This window comes from Pygocentrus nattereri, chromosome 20, assembly GCF_015220715.1.
Source record: "Pygocentrus nattereri isolate fPygNat1 chromosome 20, fPygNat1.pri, whole genome shotgun sequence".
NCBI classification, from domain to species: Eukaryota; Metazoa; Chordata; class Actinopteri; order Characiformes; family Serrasalmidae; genus Pygocentrus; species Pygocentrus nattereri.
Genome location: NC_051230.1, coordinates 4,256,816 through 4,272,792, shown reverse-complemented (window position 1 = coordinate 4,272,792; position 15,977 = coordinate 4,256,816). Strand labels below are relative to the sequence as shown.

Sequence of the window (15,977 nt, the reverse complement as noted above, 5' to 3'; positions counted from 1 at the left end):
CCCCGGTTCCCTCCTCTACTCCTTCACTACAGTGTTTAGTCATGATTTGTGGATGTGTTATCGTTCAGAGAAAAGGTGTACACCTTTATCTCCCACGCCTTTATCATAGTCTTTCTTCTTTTGAAAACATTCCCGCGACCTCATCATGCAGGTTCACTATGGATCTGTTAGGCAATCCATATCAGCTGCCTGTTTCCTTCATTTTTTCCTTCCAGCTATGTCCTGGCTCATATCCCAGGCTTGTTTTTGGCATGTTTAAGTGGAATGCTTAAATATGCTGCTAAGAATTTCTGCTGCTCTGGGGGGGAAAAATCAATCAGAGAGATGTTGGGCATGTGGGCCAGAATAGGGTCAGATGGCAGACAGTGGGTTAGAGGTTTGCTTTTATTTTATATATTTGTGAGCCAATTTTGATGTAAATGTTGTGGACCAACAATGTAGTCAGGGCAGATCTGGGCCAGATTTGGGTCACAGTTGGGTCACATCTATTAGTTCTACTCACTTTATAGCGTGTGGGCCGGAATCGGACTGCATCTATTAGTACCACCTGCTTTATAGCGTGTGGGCCGGAATCGGACTGCATCTATTAGTACCACCTGCTTTATAGCGTGTGGGCCGGAATCGGACTGCATCTATTAGTACCACCTGCTTTATAGCGTGTGGGCCGGAATCGGACTGCATCTATTAGTTCCAACTGCTTTATAGCGTGTGAGCCGGAATCGGACTGCATCTATTAGTACCGCCTGCTTTATAGCGTGTGGGCCGGAATCGGACTGCATCTATTAGTACCGCCTGCTTTATAGCGTGTGGGCCGGAATCGGACTGCATCTATTAGTACCGCCTGCTTTATAGCGTGTGGGCCGGAATTGGACTGCATCTATTAGTACCACCTGCTTTATAGCGTGTGGGCCGGAATCGGACTGCATCTATTAGTTCCAACTGCTTTATAGCGTGTGGGCCGGAATCGGACTGCATTTATTAGTACCACCTGCTTTATAGCGTGTGGGCCGGAATCGGACTGCATCTATTAGTTCCAACTGCTTTATAGCGTGTGGGCCGGAATCGGACTGCATTTATTAGTACCACCTGCTTTATAGCGTGTGGGCCGGAATCGGACTGCATCTATTAGTACCACCTGCTTTATAGCGTGTTGGCCGGAATTGGACTGCATCTATTAGTACCACCTGCTTTATAGCGTGTGGGCCGGAATTGGACTGCATCTATTAGTACCACCTGCTTTATAGCGTGTGGGCCGGAATCGGACTGCATCTATTAGTACCACCTGCTTTATAGCGTGTGGGCCGGAATCGGACTGCATCTATTAGTACCACCTGCTTTATAGCGTGTGGGCCGGAATCGGACTGCATCTATTAGTACCACCTGCTTTATAGCGTGTGGGCCGGAATCGGACTGCATCTATTAGTTCCACCCGCTTTATAGCGTGTGGGCCGGAATCGGACTGCATCTATTAGTTCCACCTGCTTTATAGCGTGTGGGCCGGAATCGGACTGCATCTATTAGTTCCACCTGCTTTATAGCGTGTGGGCCGGAATCGGACTGCATCTATTAGTTCCACCTGCTTTATAGCGTGTGGGCCGGAATCGGACTGCATCTATTAGTTCCACCTGCTTTATAGCGTGTGGGCCGGAATCGGACTGCATCTAATAGTTCCACCCGCTTTATAGCGTGTGGGCCGGAATTGGACTGCATCTATTAGTACCACCTGCTTTATAGCGTGTGGGCCGGAATCGGACTGCATCTATTAGTACCACCTGCTTTATAGCGTGTGGGCCGGAATTGGACTGTATCTATTAGTTCCAACTGCTTTATAGCGTGTGGGCCGGAATTGGACTGCATCTATTAGTACCACCTGCTTTATAGCGTGTGGGCCGGAATTGGACTGCATCTATTAGTTCCAACTGCTTTATAGCGTGTGGGCCGGAATTGGACTGCATCTAATAGTTCCAACTGCTTTATAGCGTGTGGGCCGGAATTGGACTGCATCTAATAGTTCCACCCGCTTTATAGCGTGTGGGCCGGAATCGGACTGCATCTATTAGTTCCACCTGCTTTATAGCGTGTGGGCCGGAATTGGACTGCATCTAATAGTTCCACCCGCTTTATAGCGTGTGGGCCGGAATTGGACTGCATCTATTAGTACCACCTGCTTTATAGCGTGTGGGCCGGAATCGGACTGCATCTATTAGTTCCACCCGCTTTATAGCGTGTGGGCCGGAATTGGACTGCATCTATTAGTACCACCTGCTTTATAGCGTGTGGGCCGGAATCGGACTGCATCTATTAGTTCCACCTGCTTTATAGTGTGTGGGCCGGAATTGGACTGCATCTATTAGTTCCACCTGCTTTATAGCATGTGGGCCAGAATCAGGCTGTATCTAGGGTGCAAGGCTCGTAATGTTGTGGGTGTGGAGCTGGACTCGCTGACGGCAGTGTCGTAGAGGAGGACGCTGTCTAAGCTGCAGGCCATTATGGACAATGGCTCCCACTCTCTCTACAACGCAGTGATGAGACACAGGAGCTCAGTCAGTGCAAGACTCATTCTACCGAAATGACCACAGAGCACCACAGGAGGTCATTCTTACCTGTGGCCATCAAACTCTATAACTCCTCCCTCAGTGTGTGATTCACAAAGTGTGGTTCATCTGTGCAAAACTCAATACCTAACTGTGCTGTTCACATGTCTAATAATCATAATTACATGTGCAAAAACTCAGACATGCTATAATTTGAACGACCTTATTGTAGATGCTTAATATTTATTATCACAGTCACCGCCACTTTAATGTATTCATAAGAAACAATTTTTTCTCTTGTTCTAAATTATTAAAGTGTTTATTCTTTAACATAAATGGTTGCAACTGTAACAACTGCAATTGTTACAGTTGCATCAGGGATCAATAAAGGATTCTGATTCTGATCTATTAGTTCCACCCACTTTATAGTGTCTGGGCTGGAATCTGGCTGCATCTGTTAGATCTGCTCACTTTATAGTGTGTGGGCCAGAGTCGGGCCACATCTGTTAGATCTGCTCACTTTATAGTGTGTGGGCCAGAGTTGGGCCACATCTGTTAGATCTGCTGACTTTATAGTGTGTGAGCCAGAGTCGGGCCACATCTGTTAAATCTGCTCACTTTATAGTGTGTGGGCCAGAGTTGGGCCACATCTGTTAGATCTGCTGACTTTATAGTGTGTGAGCCAGAGTTGGGCCACATCTGTTAGATCTGCTGACTTTATAGTGTGTGAGCCAGAGTTGGGCCACATCTGTTAGATCTGCTGACTTTATAGTGTGTGAGCCAGAGTTGGGCCACATCTGTTAGATCTGCTGACTTTATAGTGTGTGGGCCAGAGTTGGGCCACATCTGTTAGATCTGCTGACTTTATAGTGTGTGAGCCAGAGTTGGGCCACATCTGTTAGATCTGCTGACTTTATAGTGTGTGAGCCAGAGTTGGGCCACATCTGTTAGATCTGCTGACTTTATAGTGTGTGAGCCAGAGTTGGGCCACATCTGTTAGATCTGCTGACTTTATAGTGTGTGAGCCAGAGTTGGGCCACATCTGTTAGATCTGCTCACTTTATAGTGTGTGAGCCAGAGTTGGGCCACATCTGTTAGATCTGCTGACTTTATAGTGTGTGAGCCAGAGTTGGGCCACATCTGTTAGATCTGCTGACTCTATAGTGTGTGAGCCAGAGTTGGGCCACATCTGTTAGATCTGCTGACTTTATAGTGTGTGAGCCAGAGTTGGGCCACATCTGTTAGATCTGCTGACTTTATAGTGTGTGAGCCAGAGTTGGGCCACATCTGTTAGATCTGCTCACTTTATAGTGTGTGAGCCAGAGTTGGGCCACATCTGTTAGATCTGCTCACTTTATAGTGTGTGAGCCAGAGTTGGGCCACATCTGTTAGATCTGCTGACTTTATAGTGTGTGAGCCAGAGTTGGGCCACATCTGTTAGATCTGCTGACTTTATAGTGTGTGAGCCAGAGTTGGGCCACATCTGTTAGATCTGCTGACTTTATAGTGTGTGAGCCAGAGTTGGGCCACATCTGTTAGATCTGCTGACTTTATAGTGTGTGAGCCAGAGTTGGGCCACATCTGTTAGATCTGCTGACTTTATAGTGTGTGAGCCAGAGTTGGGCCACATCTGTTAGATCTGCTCACTTTATAGTGTGTGGGCCAGAGTTGGGCCACATCTGTTAGATCTGCTCACTTTATAGTGTGTGAGCCAGAGTTGGGCCACATCTGTTAGATCTGCTGACTTTATAGTGTGTGAGCCAGAGTTGGGCCACATCTGTTAGATCTGCTGACTTTATAGTGTGTGAGCCAGAGTTGGGCCACATCTGTTAGATCTGCTCACTTTATAGTGTGTGGGCCAGAGTTGGGCCAGAGTTGGGCCACATCTGTTAGATCTGCTGACTTTATAGTGTGTGAGCCAGAGTTGGGCCACATCTGTTAGATCTGCTGACTTTATAGTGTGTGAGCCAGAGTTGGGCCACATCTGTTAGATCTGCTGACTTTATAGTGTGTGGGCCAGAGTTGGGCCACATCTGTTAGATCTGCTGACTTTATAGTGTGTGGGCCAGAGTTGGGCCACATCTGTTAGATCTGCTCACTTTATAGTGTGTGAGCCAGAGTTGGGCCACATCTGTTAGATCTGCTGACTTTATAGTGTGTGAGCCAGAGTTGGGCCACATCTGTTAGATCTGCTGACTTTAAAGTGTGTGAGCCAGAGTTGGGCCACATCTGTTAGATCTGCTCATTGCTTGTAAACCAATTTCATTGCGCAAATGTACAAGTACAATGTGTAATGACAATAAAGGTTCATTTCATTTTCATTGTAACTAGCTAATGTTGGCCAACGAAATTGGCTGAACCCAGCCTGTAGGTTATTCAGTAACTAAACCTCCGTTTATAATGTCTGTGGCCCAGCGTTTTTTTTTTTTTTTACCCCAGCACTTTTTGTGTGTATAGAAACTGAGCACAATGATTTTTATTCACCATTTTAAGACATTAAACTTAAAAAGGACCAATTAAGACCTCTTGGACTCTTGGCACTGTTGGAATTTGACCTTCGATGTAGAGCCAAACCTTGGAAGCGAAGCCAATTGGAAGTCTTTTCTAAACCTTCTTTTAATGAAAAGTGTTCTTTGGTACACATACAGAAAAAGTACACACTGAAAAGCTACCCATGTGGAGTTTTAGCAGTTCTCCCTGAAAAGAAGTACAAAAGTTTTAAATGAGTGCTTTTTTCACATCTTTAGCTGCATTCATGCGTGTCCCTCATGTCAAAGAGCTTGATTCTTGGCTAAACATGGAAAACCAGGGGGTACGATTGGCTGTGCTCGGGCGGGGTTCAAGTCCATTCTTGTACGTTGGCAGCATGTACAGTTAGAAGCAATTACAGCTGAAAGAATCAAAAGCAGGCAGGCAGTCAATGGATTTGGAAGAGCGCAGAGTAGATGATCCTACAGAGAAAAGAAGGAAAACACCAGGTTATGTAACTGAATATTAAGTGTGGTCGTGCTCTCAGTTCACAGTAATTTCAGTGTTCCTCTGAATTTCGCAACATCAGTGCTGGAGAGAGCCCAGATACAGATAAGAGTGGTGTCTCTCAGTGCTAGTCTTGGGGGTCCCACGCAGAGGATTATGCTAGTCTGCCTTTCACATGCATATTTTGACAGGGTGAATCAAAAAGGCTTGATGGATACAACAAATATTGAATAAATTCGCCAAAGTGTTTATGCTCACTTGAGGTGGATACATTTTTTTAGAGCGGAAAGTAGAATCAGGTCCATAAATACTTAAAAAAGTCCCCAAAAGTCCCCAAGTACATGCAGGATCTGAAGAAAACTGAAGTAAAGGCTAGGCAGAGTTCAGACAGTCACTGACCGCAAAAGATCCAACAACCAAGTATTAAAAATGACAATTTAATTCAATTAATTTTATGATTGTGAGTTAGTTTTCCAATTAAGAGACATTTGAGCCCCTAAAAATGGGTGGGCTATGTGTGAAAATGGTTGTAAGTTGTGGTGGGCAGCTACAAAAATAACTTTGTCAATGTCCAAATATACATGGACCTGACTGTATTTGCTCAATAACAATGCAGACGTGAATAGAGTAAAATATAAGACTGAACAATTTTGCAGCCACAACTATAAGACATAAGAGGGCAGGAGGCAACAGTGGATGAATTTACATAATACAGTATACCTTTAATATAGCAAAGTACAACACCATTTCTAAAACAGTTGGGACGCTGTGCAGAATGTAAATAAAAACAAAATGCAACAATATGCAAATCATTTGAACCCTGTATTTAATTGACAATAGTACAAAGACAACAAATCAAATGTTGAAACTGAGAAATTTTATTGTTTTTTGAAAAATATTTGTCCATTTTGACTTTGATGCCAACAACACATTCCAAAAAAGTTGGGACGGGGTAACATAATGCTGGCAAAGTTGTGTAATGCTATAAAAACACCTGGTGGTTTATTGGCAACAGGTCAGTAACATGACTGGGTGTAAAATGAGCATCTCAGAGAGGCGGAGTCTTTCAGAGGTAAAGATGAGGAGGGGTCACCGCTCTCTGAAAGACTACATGATCAAATAGAGCAACATTTCAAGAATAATGTTTCTCAGCATAAAATAGCAAAGAACTTTGGCTTTTCATCATCTATGGTCCATAATAACATTAAAAGATTCAGAAAATCTGTAGGAAAACCAGTATTTGTTGGCCGTGATCTTTGGGCTCTCAGGCAGCACTGCATTAAAACCAGACATGATTCTGTAGTGGAAATCACTGCATGGGCTCAGAAACACTTCTGAAAACCACTGACTGTGAAAACAGTTCATCACTGCATCCAAAAATGCTGTTAAACTTAAGAAGAAACCAAATATAAACAGGATCCAGAAATGCTGCCACCTTCTCTGGGCCCGAGCTCATTTAAAATGGACTGAGGGGGTATTCATGATGGTATAGGGGTGCATTGGTCTTCACAAAAAAAACAATAAAATTTCTCTTTCTACATTTTGATATGATGTTTTTGTAGTATTTTCCTTCAGAAATGTGGCCTAGATGATTCATGATACATGAAATCAATTCATTCTAATTTAATTTACATTCTGCACAGCATCCCAACTTTTTTTCGGAAAAGGGGGTTATAAAAGCATAACGGTGATATTGGACGGATGATGCCAGATAATTAATGCATGTTTCCTGACCTGTCATGTTTGCAAGTCTTTCTTTACAATACCGCCATAATTAACTAAACAATAACAGCAACAAGAAGTTGCTCAGCATTAAATATTTCCATATTAGTCACAAAGATTTTTGGATGTGATGTAGACGGTTTTATTCTGTGCTACAGAGCTGGAAACCATTCACTGGAAGGCTAGATGGTGTGTGTATGTGTGTACAATAGTGCTGCTGTACATTTCAGATGAAATGCTTCAGATGTAAGCATTTCATAAATGTAAGGTTTGGAGACAGATTAAAGATTAAAAAAATTAAAAAAAAAAAAAACACCACAAAAATGAGAGCTGGGAAGCAATCCATTTCACCCTCACCCCTACCACTGAGCCCTTAGATCTTGCACGTTCATGTCTAGGGGTGGGGTGTCCTGATTCTTGTTGAGATAGAGGGGTGGGGTGAAGTGTTGGGGCTACATGACCCTCCAAACGGAGGTTTTTCAGAGACTCCAAACAGAGAGATATGAGAAAAAAGAAAAACCAGTAAGACGGCTGAACGAGAGACCAAAGAAACCCACAAATGTGAGAATCGTAAAAAATTTACAATAACCATCGTATTATCGTAACTTAATGTTGTTTCAATGTATGATGGTCATTTTCTTGATAACAAGGTTAAAAAATCACTAACAGCTTTCTAATGTCTCAGTAGCCAGCTAGCGAACTTACCCATTCCACCTTAAATAGTCCAGCAGTTCTGACGTCTGAAGTGCCGGAATGTGACTCTGGCTGCATTTAAGGTGGAACGGGAAAATTCAAACAAGAATCTGGTGAATATCTGACTTCAGTGTTAACGATGTAGTGTTCTTTTTATTTGAGGGTCCGTATATCAATTTAATTTCAAAATCAATTGTGTTTCAAAATTTCTGCATAATTTAGTGGTTGAGATGCAAACAAACTCATCTACAGTACGTTGCTGTGAAATGGTCAATTATAGAGGCTAACCTCCAAAGAGTCCAGCTTGACATCTTGGACTTCACCTCACACCCCCTGCCTGCTACACTGGTGGCGTCTAAACACTAAACAGTGGCGTCTGTCCCAGCTACGCTGTGTTAAAGAGCCATATGAGATCTTTCTTACCCACTTTTCTTACCCACTGTAGATATACGGCTCTACAGTGAATCTCCTCACTGCAGACGGTACTGATCTCCTGCTGTCTGCACTGTGCTGAACCTCATCACTGTATCTCCTCTCTGATTAATACACGCTGTGCGGTATATCATAACCACTACTGTAATGACTTTCACTGCGCACTTTAGAGTGCTCTAAATTAGATCTTCTTAACTTTTATTTTGCCAACCGTTGATCTAATAGATTACCAAAAAGCACTTCATCACTGTTGCATCAAAACCTTGCATCTTCAAAATGGTACCTGCATGAAGTAAACTTCATTTTTGTTTTATTGTAAACGCCCCTCAAATTAACAGAACCTGTGTTTTATGATCTCCACACATCTCTATACGCTTACAATTTACTGCTGAAAGCCAAAAATCTCCGCCGCTCTTTGTGTTGTTTTCTAAAAGTGATGTTTCCAGAGCAGATCACTGAAGAGACGCCGTCTGTTTATAGTTTAGAGCCCAGATTTGGGGAAAAACGGGTCGACTTTCAGCTTCTTTTATTATAAGGGTTTAAAATGACATCACCGTCTATTAGACTGGAGAGAAGAGCTACAGCCTCACGCGACACCCAGCTTCTGAACGGAGCTTATGGAATGTGAAAGTTATGAAGTACAGTTTGGAATGAGTTGAAAAGGTTTAAACACTGAGCTCCTGGAAACATTTAAATAATGAAAATTTTAAGTATTCATGTTATTTTTAAGTTCTGCTTCAAGTGCCTGTATTTTGTGGTTGATGTTTAGGTGTATTTTGAATAAACAGTGGCAGGTTTGGGTTATAGCAAAATGTTCATTAAAAATTAAATAAAAACAATAAGTGTTCTCTGGCCCACAGATTTGTTGAGATTTTTTTAATATGGCCCCTTTAGTGGTTGAGTTTGATGCTCTTGCTCTAGAACGAAGCATTTTGCTCCAAACCACTCTGATTGACTTGTTTACATCTTAACCATCAAATTAACCACGCAAAGTTGGTAGAAACACTTTTGATTTCAGAAGAAATGCTGGATGAGAAGTTGTCCACAAACTTTTGGACATGTAGTATAACTTTAAAATCTCTTCACCTACCTTTGGTTTTGCGACCAAGCTCTGAAACGTGTCTGAAGGGCCACAAATGCCGAGCTAATGAAATATTTAGACCTTTCACAAGTCTGCTGTGATAATCTTCAGTACTTCACAGACATGAAATGCATAGTTGGATGTTTTCCACACTTCCAACTCATCAGTTGCCAAGTGCTTGCTGAGTGAAGTCAGATGTGCTGGGTTTGGCCGCACATATAGGGAGCGACGTCCCGAAGATCAGGTCCCAGTGTCTGAAATATGGTGCATAGTTGCCTCTCAAGTGCTGGTGGTGAGCCTGATGGAAGGGAGGTCCTCCAAAGCAGGGCAGCAGCCGGTGTCTTGCCCAAGGGAAGTCGTAGCCACAGTGGTCCTCCACTGCCAGCCAGATGTTGAGCAAATGGAAAAAGATCTCGCTCATGGGGTGGCAACCCACCAGCATGCCACTGCTGACAGCGAGCACCTGCTGGAAAAGCAGCTCCTCGATGCTGGAGTCCTGGGCAGCCAGCGCGAAAGTGTCCCGGTTTTTATGGTGAGAGCGATGGAAGTTCTGATAGAGCCATGGATTTCTGAGAAACAAACACAAGAATTAAGAAGAGTTTAGCTTAGAAAAGAGAAAACCCCACACAGGTCCCACACACCTGAACACCACACGAGGTAAACATATGGTCTAGGCTGATAATGGTCTGAAATGGTCTTAGGTCTCCTCACTGACTCATACTCTGGACCACATGAGAGGAACAGCTTTATAACATCAAAACAAACATGATTGGCAAAAGGCAAAAGTTCGTCAGAAGCTTAACAGATATAGCAGTCAAAGAGCAGGAACCTCCTTCCTGTGAAAACTTGGCATGAATGTGGTGTTAAATGCTGTAGTGGAGTCAGACTTTGCTGCTGTGCATTAACTGGATTATATCGACTAGTCTTACAGAGAACTCGTGTAAGCATCTTGGTCTCTTAGGCTTAAGAGTTCTTAGAACTAAAAGGAGAACCTCACTCCACTTTTAAGAAATTCTACATAATTTAATGGTTAACATGTAAACGAAGTCATTCAGAGTGGTTTGGTGTGAAACGCTCTGTTCTAGAGAAACTTAATCATCAGAATGGTTTACAATGGTGGTGACAGGAACCGGACGTCCACCTCTAAAAGCTTCCTCAGACAAAGTTATTACATGAAATGGTTATGAATACACAGCATGCCACATTAGCCATGTTAACCTGCAGCCTGATAATCCATTAATAATCTGACTGATAACTCAATCAGAATAATACGTCCATGTAAACAACTCGGAGCAGTCTAGTCCGATTGAGGCCATTCGGAATACAGTTTCTATCTGGTTGTTCGAGGTGGGTAATCCTGTAAATAATCTGTTAAATAGAAGAATAATATTCATGTAAACGTCTGTATCCGATTACATTCCCTATCGGAAAGCTTAATTCCGTTCTGCATGAGCGTCGCTTCACAGTGAGAGTTTATCCCGTTCAACACCGAAACTGGTCTGCAGAGGAGACGAAGTTCATGCTCTGATCTTTAAAAGACGGCGGTGGGACGGACGTCCAGCTTATGTGTCTCAGAACACGACGTCTTCCTCTCTGCCTTCTTTAATAAGGACGTGTGAAGGACGTTTTCCTGAGTCTGACGTCATTTTAAAGCCATTAAAACCACAATCACTGCTCACTGCTGCTCATCTCATTCTGACTGGACACACATGATGCTGGTTGTTATGGTAACGCCTACAATAAAAGGTATTCCATGCATGTGTGAAATTTTAGATCGGATTACTTGTAGTGAGCATGTAAACGAAGATTTTCCATCAAATTGTTGAGTAGAGTGAGCATAAACACCTCTAAATCTAAAATCTTTGCATGTAAACACAGCCACTGTTTATGATTAGTGTATTATAAAACAAATTCATGAAGGGGGGATACATGCAGGGTGTTGTGAGGCAATAATAATCCCCAAAGAAAACTTTTGTCAGCTACAGCACTATTTCACCACGTTCACCATTCCATATAAACACTCAGGAGACTCGTGTAGGTTCTCTGCTGGTTCTGGACTGTAAATAAAGTGTCTATATCTGTGTTGTAGTCATGGTGACCCCTGGTTCCCATCACCACCACTGTAAAGACATCTGAACCATTTCACACCAAGCCGCTCTGAAACTCTCTGTTTACATCTTAACAATGAATTATACAGAAATGTTGACAAATAGGTGGAATTCCTCTTTAATATGGACCCCTTTTGGTGCAGTAACTGCCTCTGCTGCTCTGTGAAGGTTAAAGCAGCGTAATGCACTAGAAGGCTTGTCTGGACATTTCTGGACATGTAGTGACTTCACTTTGGTGGTGAATTTTACAATCCTTGCTCTGGGAGAGCACAGTGTGGGTTAGTTGAGCTTGTGCAGAATTGATGTAAATCTTGGTCTCTTGGGCCATCTTAGAACGAAAAGGAGATCTCCACCAATTTCTCAAGGATTCTACATAATGAAATGATAAAGATGTAAACAAAGTCATTCAGAGTGGTTTGGTGTTTTTCTCAAACACTCAATTATGGAGAATTTTCGGAAAATAAGTGGAATTTGCCTTTGAGGCTGAGGCTGTTGTGTGCCTGTAACTGTAGCTGCTGCGATGTAAAGGATACAATAAAATTTAATGGTACTGTCGTAAACATAAGGCTTGTAAAGCCGACAGCAGGTGTGCTTAAGTGAATCGTTCATGCAGTCATATGAATTTGATTGAGAATACAAGGCCACCAGCTTAGAGGAAGATATAAAAGTACAATTTAAGACATAATTCTGCCTTTTTAAAGTCAACTCACTCGCCTTCACATAGTTCAAATGGGGAAAAAGGGCAGGGTGTCCCAATATCTGTCGAGGTAGAGGGGGAGGGTGAAGCGTTAGGGCGACAAGGAGGTTTTTCAGAGACTCCATATGGAGTGATATGAGGGGAAAAGGAAGCTGACGGCTGAACAAGAGATCAAAGAAACACACACATGTGAGAATTTTCTCTGTTAAATGACGGTAACCGCTGTATTACCTTAGTTTAATGTCGTTTCAGTGTATTTTGGTCGTTTCCTTCATAAAAAGCATTAAAAACCACTAAAGTCTCGGGAGCCAGCTGGCGAACTTCCCTGTTCCACCTTAAATAGTCCAGCAGCTCTGACGCCTGAAGCGGCAGAATGTGACTGCTGCACCTTTTAAGGTGGAACGGGAAAATTTTAACGAGAATCTGGAGAATCTCCGACTTCAGCAGAGTGAGCGAAATCCTATAAACAAGTATACAGACAGTTATTAATAAACACTGATATTAATAACTATGCGGCTCATTCTCCATTTGGAGGGGAAACCACGTCACAAAGGTTTCAGGGCTTAAAAAGACGCTTAAAATATGAGGCACAGCTCCAAAAGTCAGTATGTCCATTTACACAGCTGAGCTGAGATTAAATTACACGTTTCCCTCCTGATTCTCTGATTTTTCTCGTTTGTCCTGCTTCAGAGTCGCTCTGGTTCTGTAAAACAGCTCGTCACAAACCAGTTTTACAACCACTTTTAATATAAAACACTATTTTTAAGAGGTTTAACTCGAGAATTTGTATAAAACAGGTTCATGTTTACTTTTAAAATCATTAAATATAAATTTATTTTATTTCTAAAAATTCATTTGACTCAGAGATTCTGGTCACCGCTGTTATCAGGACTCTTATTTTACACTCTATCAGTGTGTTCAGCTCTATTAAAGCACTTCTTAGGCTCATCAGAGAGGAAGCGTCTCAAGGCAGGAGAAGGCGAGTCACACTCGCTCACTATATTTCATTAATTTATTAATAATTTTGTTTATCAGGCAGCTCAGAGCTTCTGTGTGTCCCTGGTGTTCTGAGCTTGAATGGCTGGGTCATTAAAATTTGGTCAGAATATCACTTTTATTACTGATTTTAAACAGTTACACAAGGTCGCCTGACCACCAGCGAGTCAGCCAGTTTACAGACCCTCAGTTTGAACCAGAAGGTCACTGGAGTCGCCGTCACTGGCGTTACACCACATTCATACAACACCAGTGACTGTAACATATGTTTGGATTCAGACGCTCCTATTAGCATATGTACCTCATCCCTGTACGGCCCATATGTACAGGGATGAGGTACCGGAATGTTGTGCCAGTGTATCACGATATAAAGATAAGCAATGAAAAGCCCTTCAAGGGTTCTTTAGTAAAGACAATGGTTCTATATAGACCCAGGAACACTCAAAGAACCATTAGAATGCCTAAATTGTTCTTCAGCGTGGTGGAGAACGTGTTGTATATGGTTCTATATAGACCCAGAAACACTCAAAGAACCATTAGAATGCCTAAATTGTTCTTCAGCGTAGTGGAGAACGTGTTGTATATGGTTCTATATAGACCCAGGAACGCTCAAAGAACCATTAGAATGCCTAAACTGTTCTTCATCGTGGTGGAGAACGTGTTGTATACCATAGCAGAACCCTTTTCAGTGCTACGTAGAAGATACACAGCACTAAGCATGAAGAACCGCTTCACTGTGTATAGAACCATTTATGCATGAAACGATTCTATGTAGAACTCATTTGGTTCTTTTTGAAAACTGTTCTTCTACTGTTACAAGCTAAAGGTTGAACCCTTTTTGGTGCTACATGGAACCATACACAACACGATCAATCTGAAGAACCATATTTCACCATGCAGAGAACTGTTTGAGCGTGTTAATGGTTCTCTGGGTGTTCGTAGTTCTATACAGATCCACTGCCTTTACTGAAGAACCCTTGAAGAACCATGTTTTAGAGCATAGGCCTTCTCGGCACTTTGCTTTGAAGTTGGGTTCTACATGGTAGAACTAGTTCTTTGATTAGTTACAATTTGATTAGTTGTCAAGCTTGTAACACCAGCAGAGCCCTATTTGGTTCTATATAAAACCAAATACAACACATTTCCATCAACCTGAGGAAACGTTCCACCACGCAGAGAACCAATTAAGCATGTAAATGGTTCTTTGAGTGTTCGTGGTTCCATACAGAACCGCTGCCTTTACTGCAGAACCCTTGAAGAACCAACTTTTTTAAGAGAGCACATGCAGACGCGTTCTAGCGGTTCTAAACCGCGCGCGCCCCGAACTCACCCGTGCACGACGTAGTGCGTGATGAAGAAGAGCGCGTCGAACACCAGCAGGCACGCGAAGCACTCGGAGAGCGCGCGGAAGAGCGGCGGCGCCGCGCGGTACTCTTCGGCGCTCCGCCGCGCGAGCAGCTGCAGCAGCGCGGCGAAGGGCAGCACCGCCACCGCGTACTTGTACGCGATCCGCGCGAGGCAGCGGCACCATCGCCGCTTGTCCGCCGCTCGCGCTCCCGCGATCCGGTAGCGGTGAACCCAGGGCGCGCGCTCGCCCAGCAGCTCCAGGAGCAGGAAAGGCGCAGAGAAGCAGAGGTGCGCGGCGAGCGCGAGGCACGCGGCCCCCGCCGGAGACAGCAGCAGCGACGGACGCGCGCGTAACGCGTCCCACGCGGACTGGAGCAGCGCCGGAGCGACGGCGGCGTCGGTCCCGTTCAAGGTCATTGTTAATGGCCGCGCGCCGGTCGCGCAGTCATGATTTCCGCGCGCTGGAAGTTTCTCTCTTGTTGCTCGGGCTGCTCGCGCTCCACGCGCAACTCCAGCCGATGCTCTGCGCGAGAGCTTTTCAGTCAACCGACTGACTCGAATTCCAGCCTGGCGTGAGACTCACTCTCTCTCTCTCTCTCTCTCTCTCTCTCTCTCTCTCTCTTTCTCTTTCTCTTTCTCTTTCTCTTTCTCTTTCTCTCTATGTCATTCTCTATCTCTCTATCATTCTCTCTCTCTCTCTCTCTGTCATTCTCTCTCTCTCTATCTTTTTCTTTCTCTCTCTCTCTCTCTCTCTCTCTCTCTCTCTCTCTTTCTCTCTTTCTCCCTTTTTAAATATTCAGTTTCTCTTAGTGCACTTTTAACGACTATATCAAATTAATTCTCATAAAAATGATGCATATTTAATATATAATATATTTAAACTATAATACGGACGTGTTTTCCAGTGTGTTGCTGTATGTGTGCCACACATCGGTCTATCTGGAGATCACCACTTCCATACATCTCCAAAATCGGGACTGTGGTAATAGAAACGGGAGAAGGTGAAAATATTAACTTGTAATGTGAGTGAATGTTTCTGTGAACGTATCCCAATCCACCGTTCGAAGAAGACGTCCAGAGCAGAAGTACAGAGGTCAGGGAATACGCTACCCACCCATCAGCAGTCAGACCAGGAGGGCCAGGTGGGTAGTTACAAAGAAATACAGAGACAAGCCACGGAAGTTCAGGAACAGAGTTATACGGAACGATGAGCCCAAGATAAACCTCTGCTGAAGAGGGCGGGAAGGCCACAGCAGGGAGAAAGAAAGGATGGTGCTGGTCAGTCAAGCATGGTGGAGGTAGTGCCGTGGCTCGGACTTGCATGGCTGCGCCTGGAACTGGCGCACTAATCTTCGCTGATGATGAAGCTCATGCTGGTAGCAGCAGAACGA

General features: G+C 43.6%; 1 protein-coding gene across 1 annotated transcript; it reads right to left on the bottom strand.

Moving 5' to 3' along the window:
- Positions 1 to 3,779: 3,779 nt before the first annotated feature.
- Positions 3,780 to 15,175, bottom strand: ch25hl3 (cholesterol 25-hydroxylase like 3). Its single transcript, XM_017723871.2, has 3 exons — positions 14,570 to 15,175; positions 9,448 to 10,007; positions 3,780 to 5,485 (listed from the first exon to the last, which is right to left on the bottom strand). Exons 1-2 carry the CDS (start codon positions 15,001 to 15,003, stop codon positions 9,602 to 9,604), a joined length of 840 nt encoding a protein of 279 aa, XP_017579360.1. The 5' UTR covers positions 15,004 to 15,175; the 3' UTR covers positions 3,780 to 5,485; positions 9,448 to 9,601.
- Positions 15,176 to 15,977: the final 802 nt, after the last annotated feature.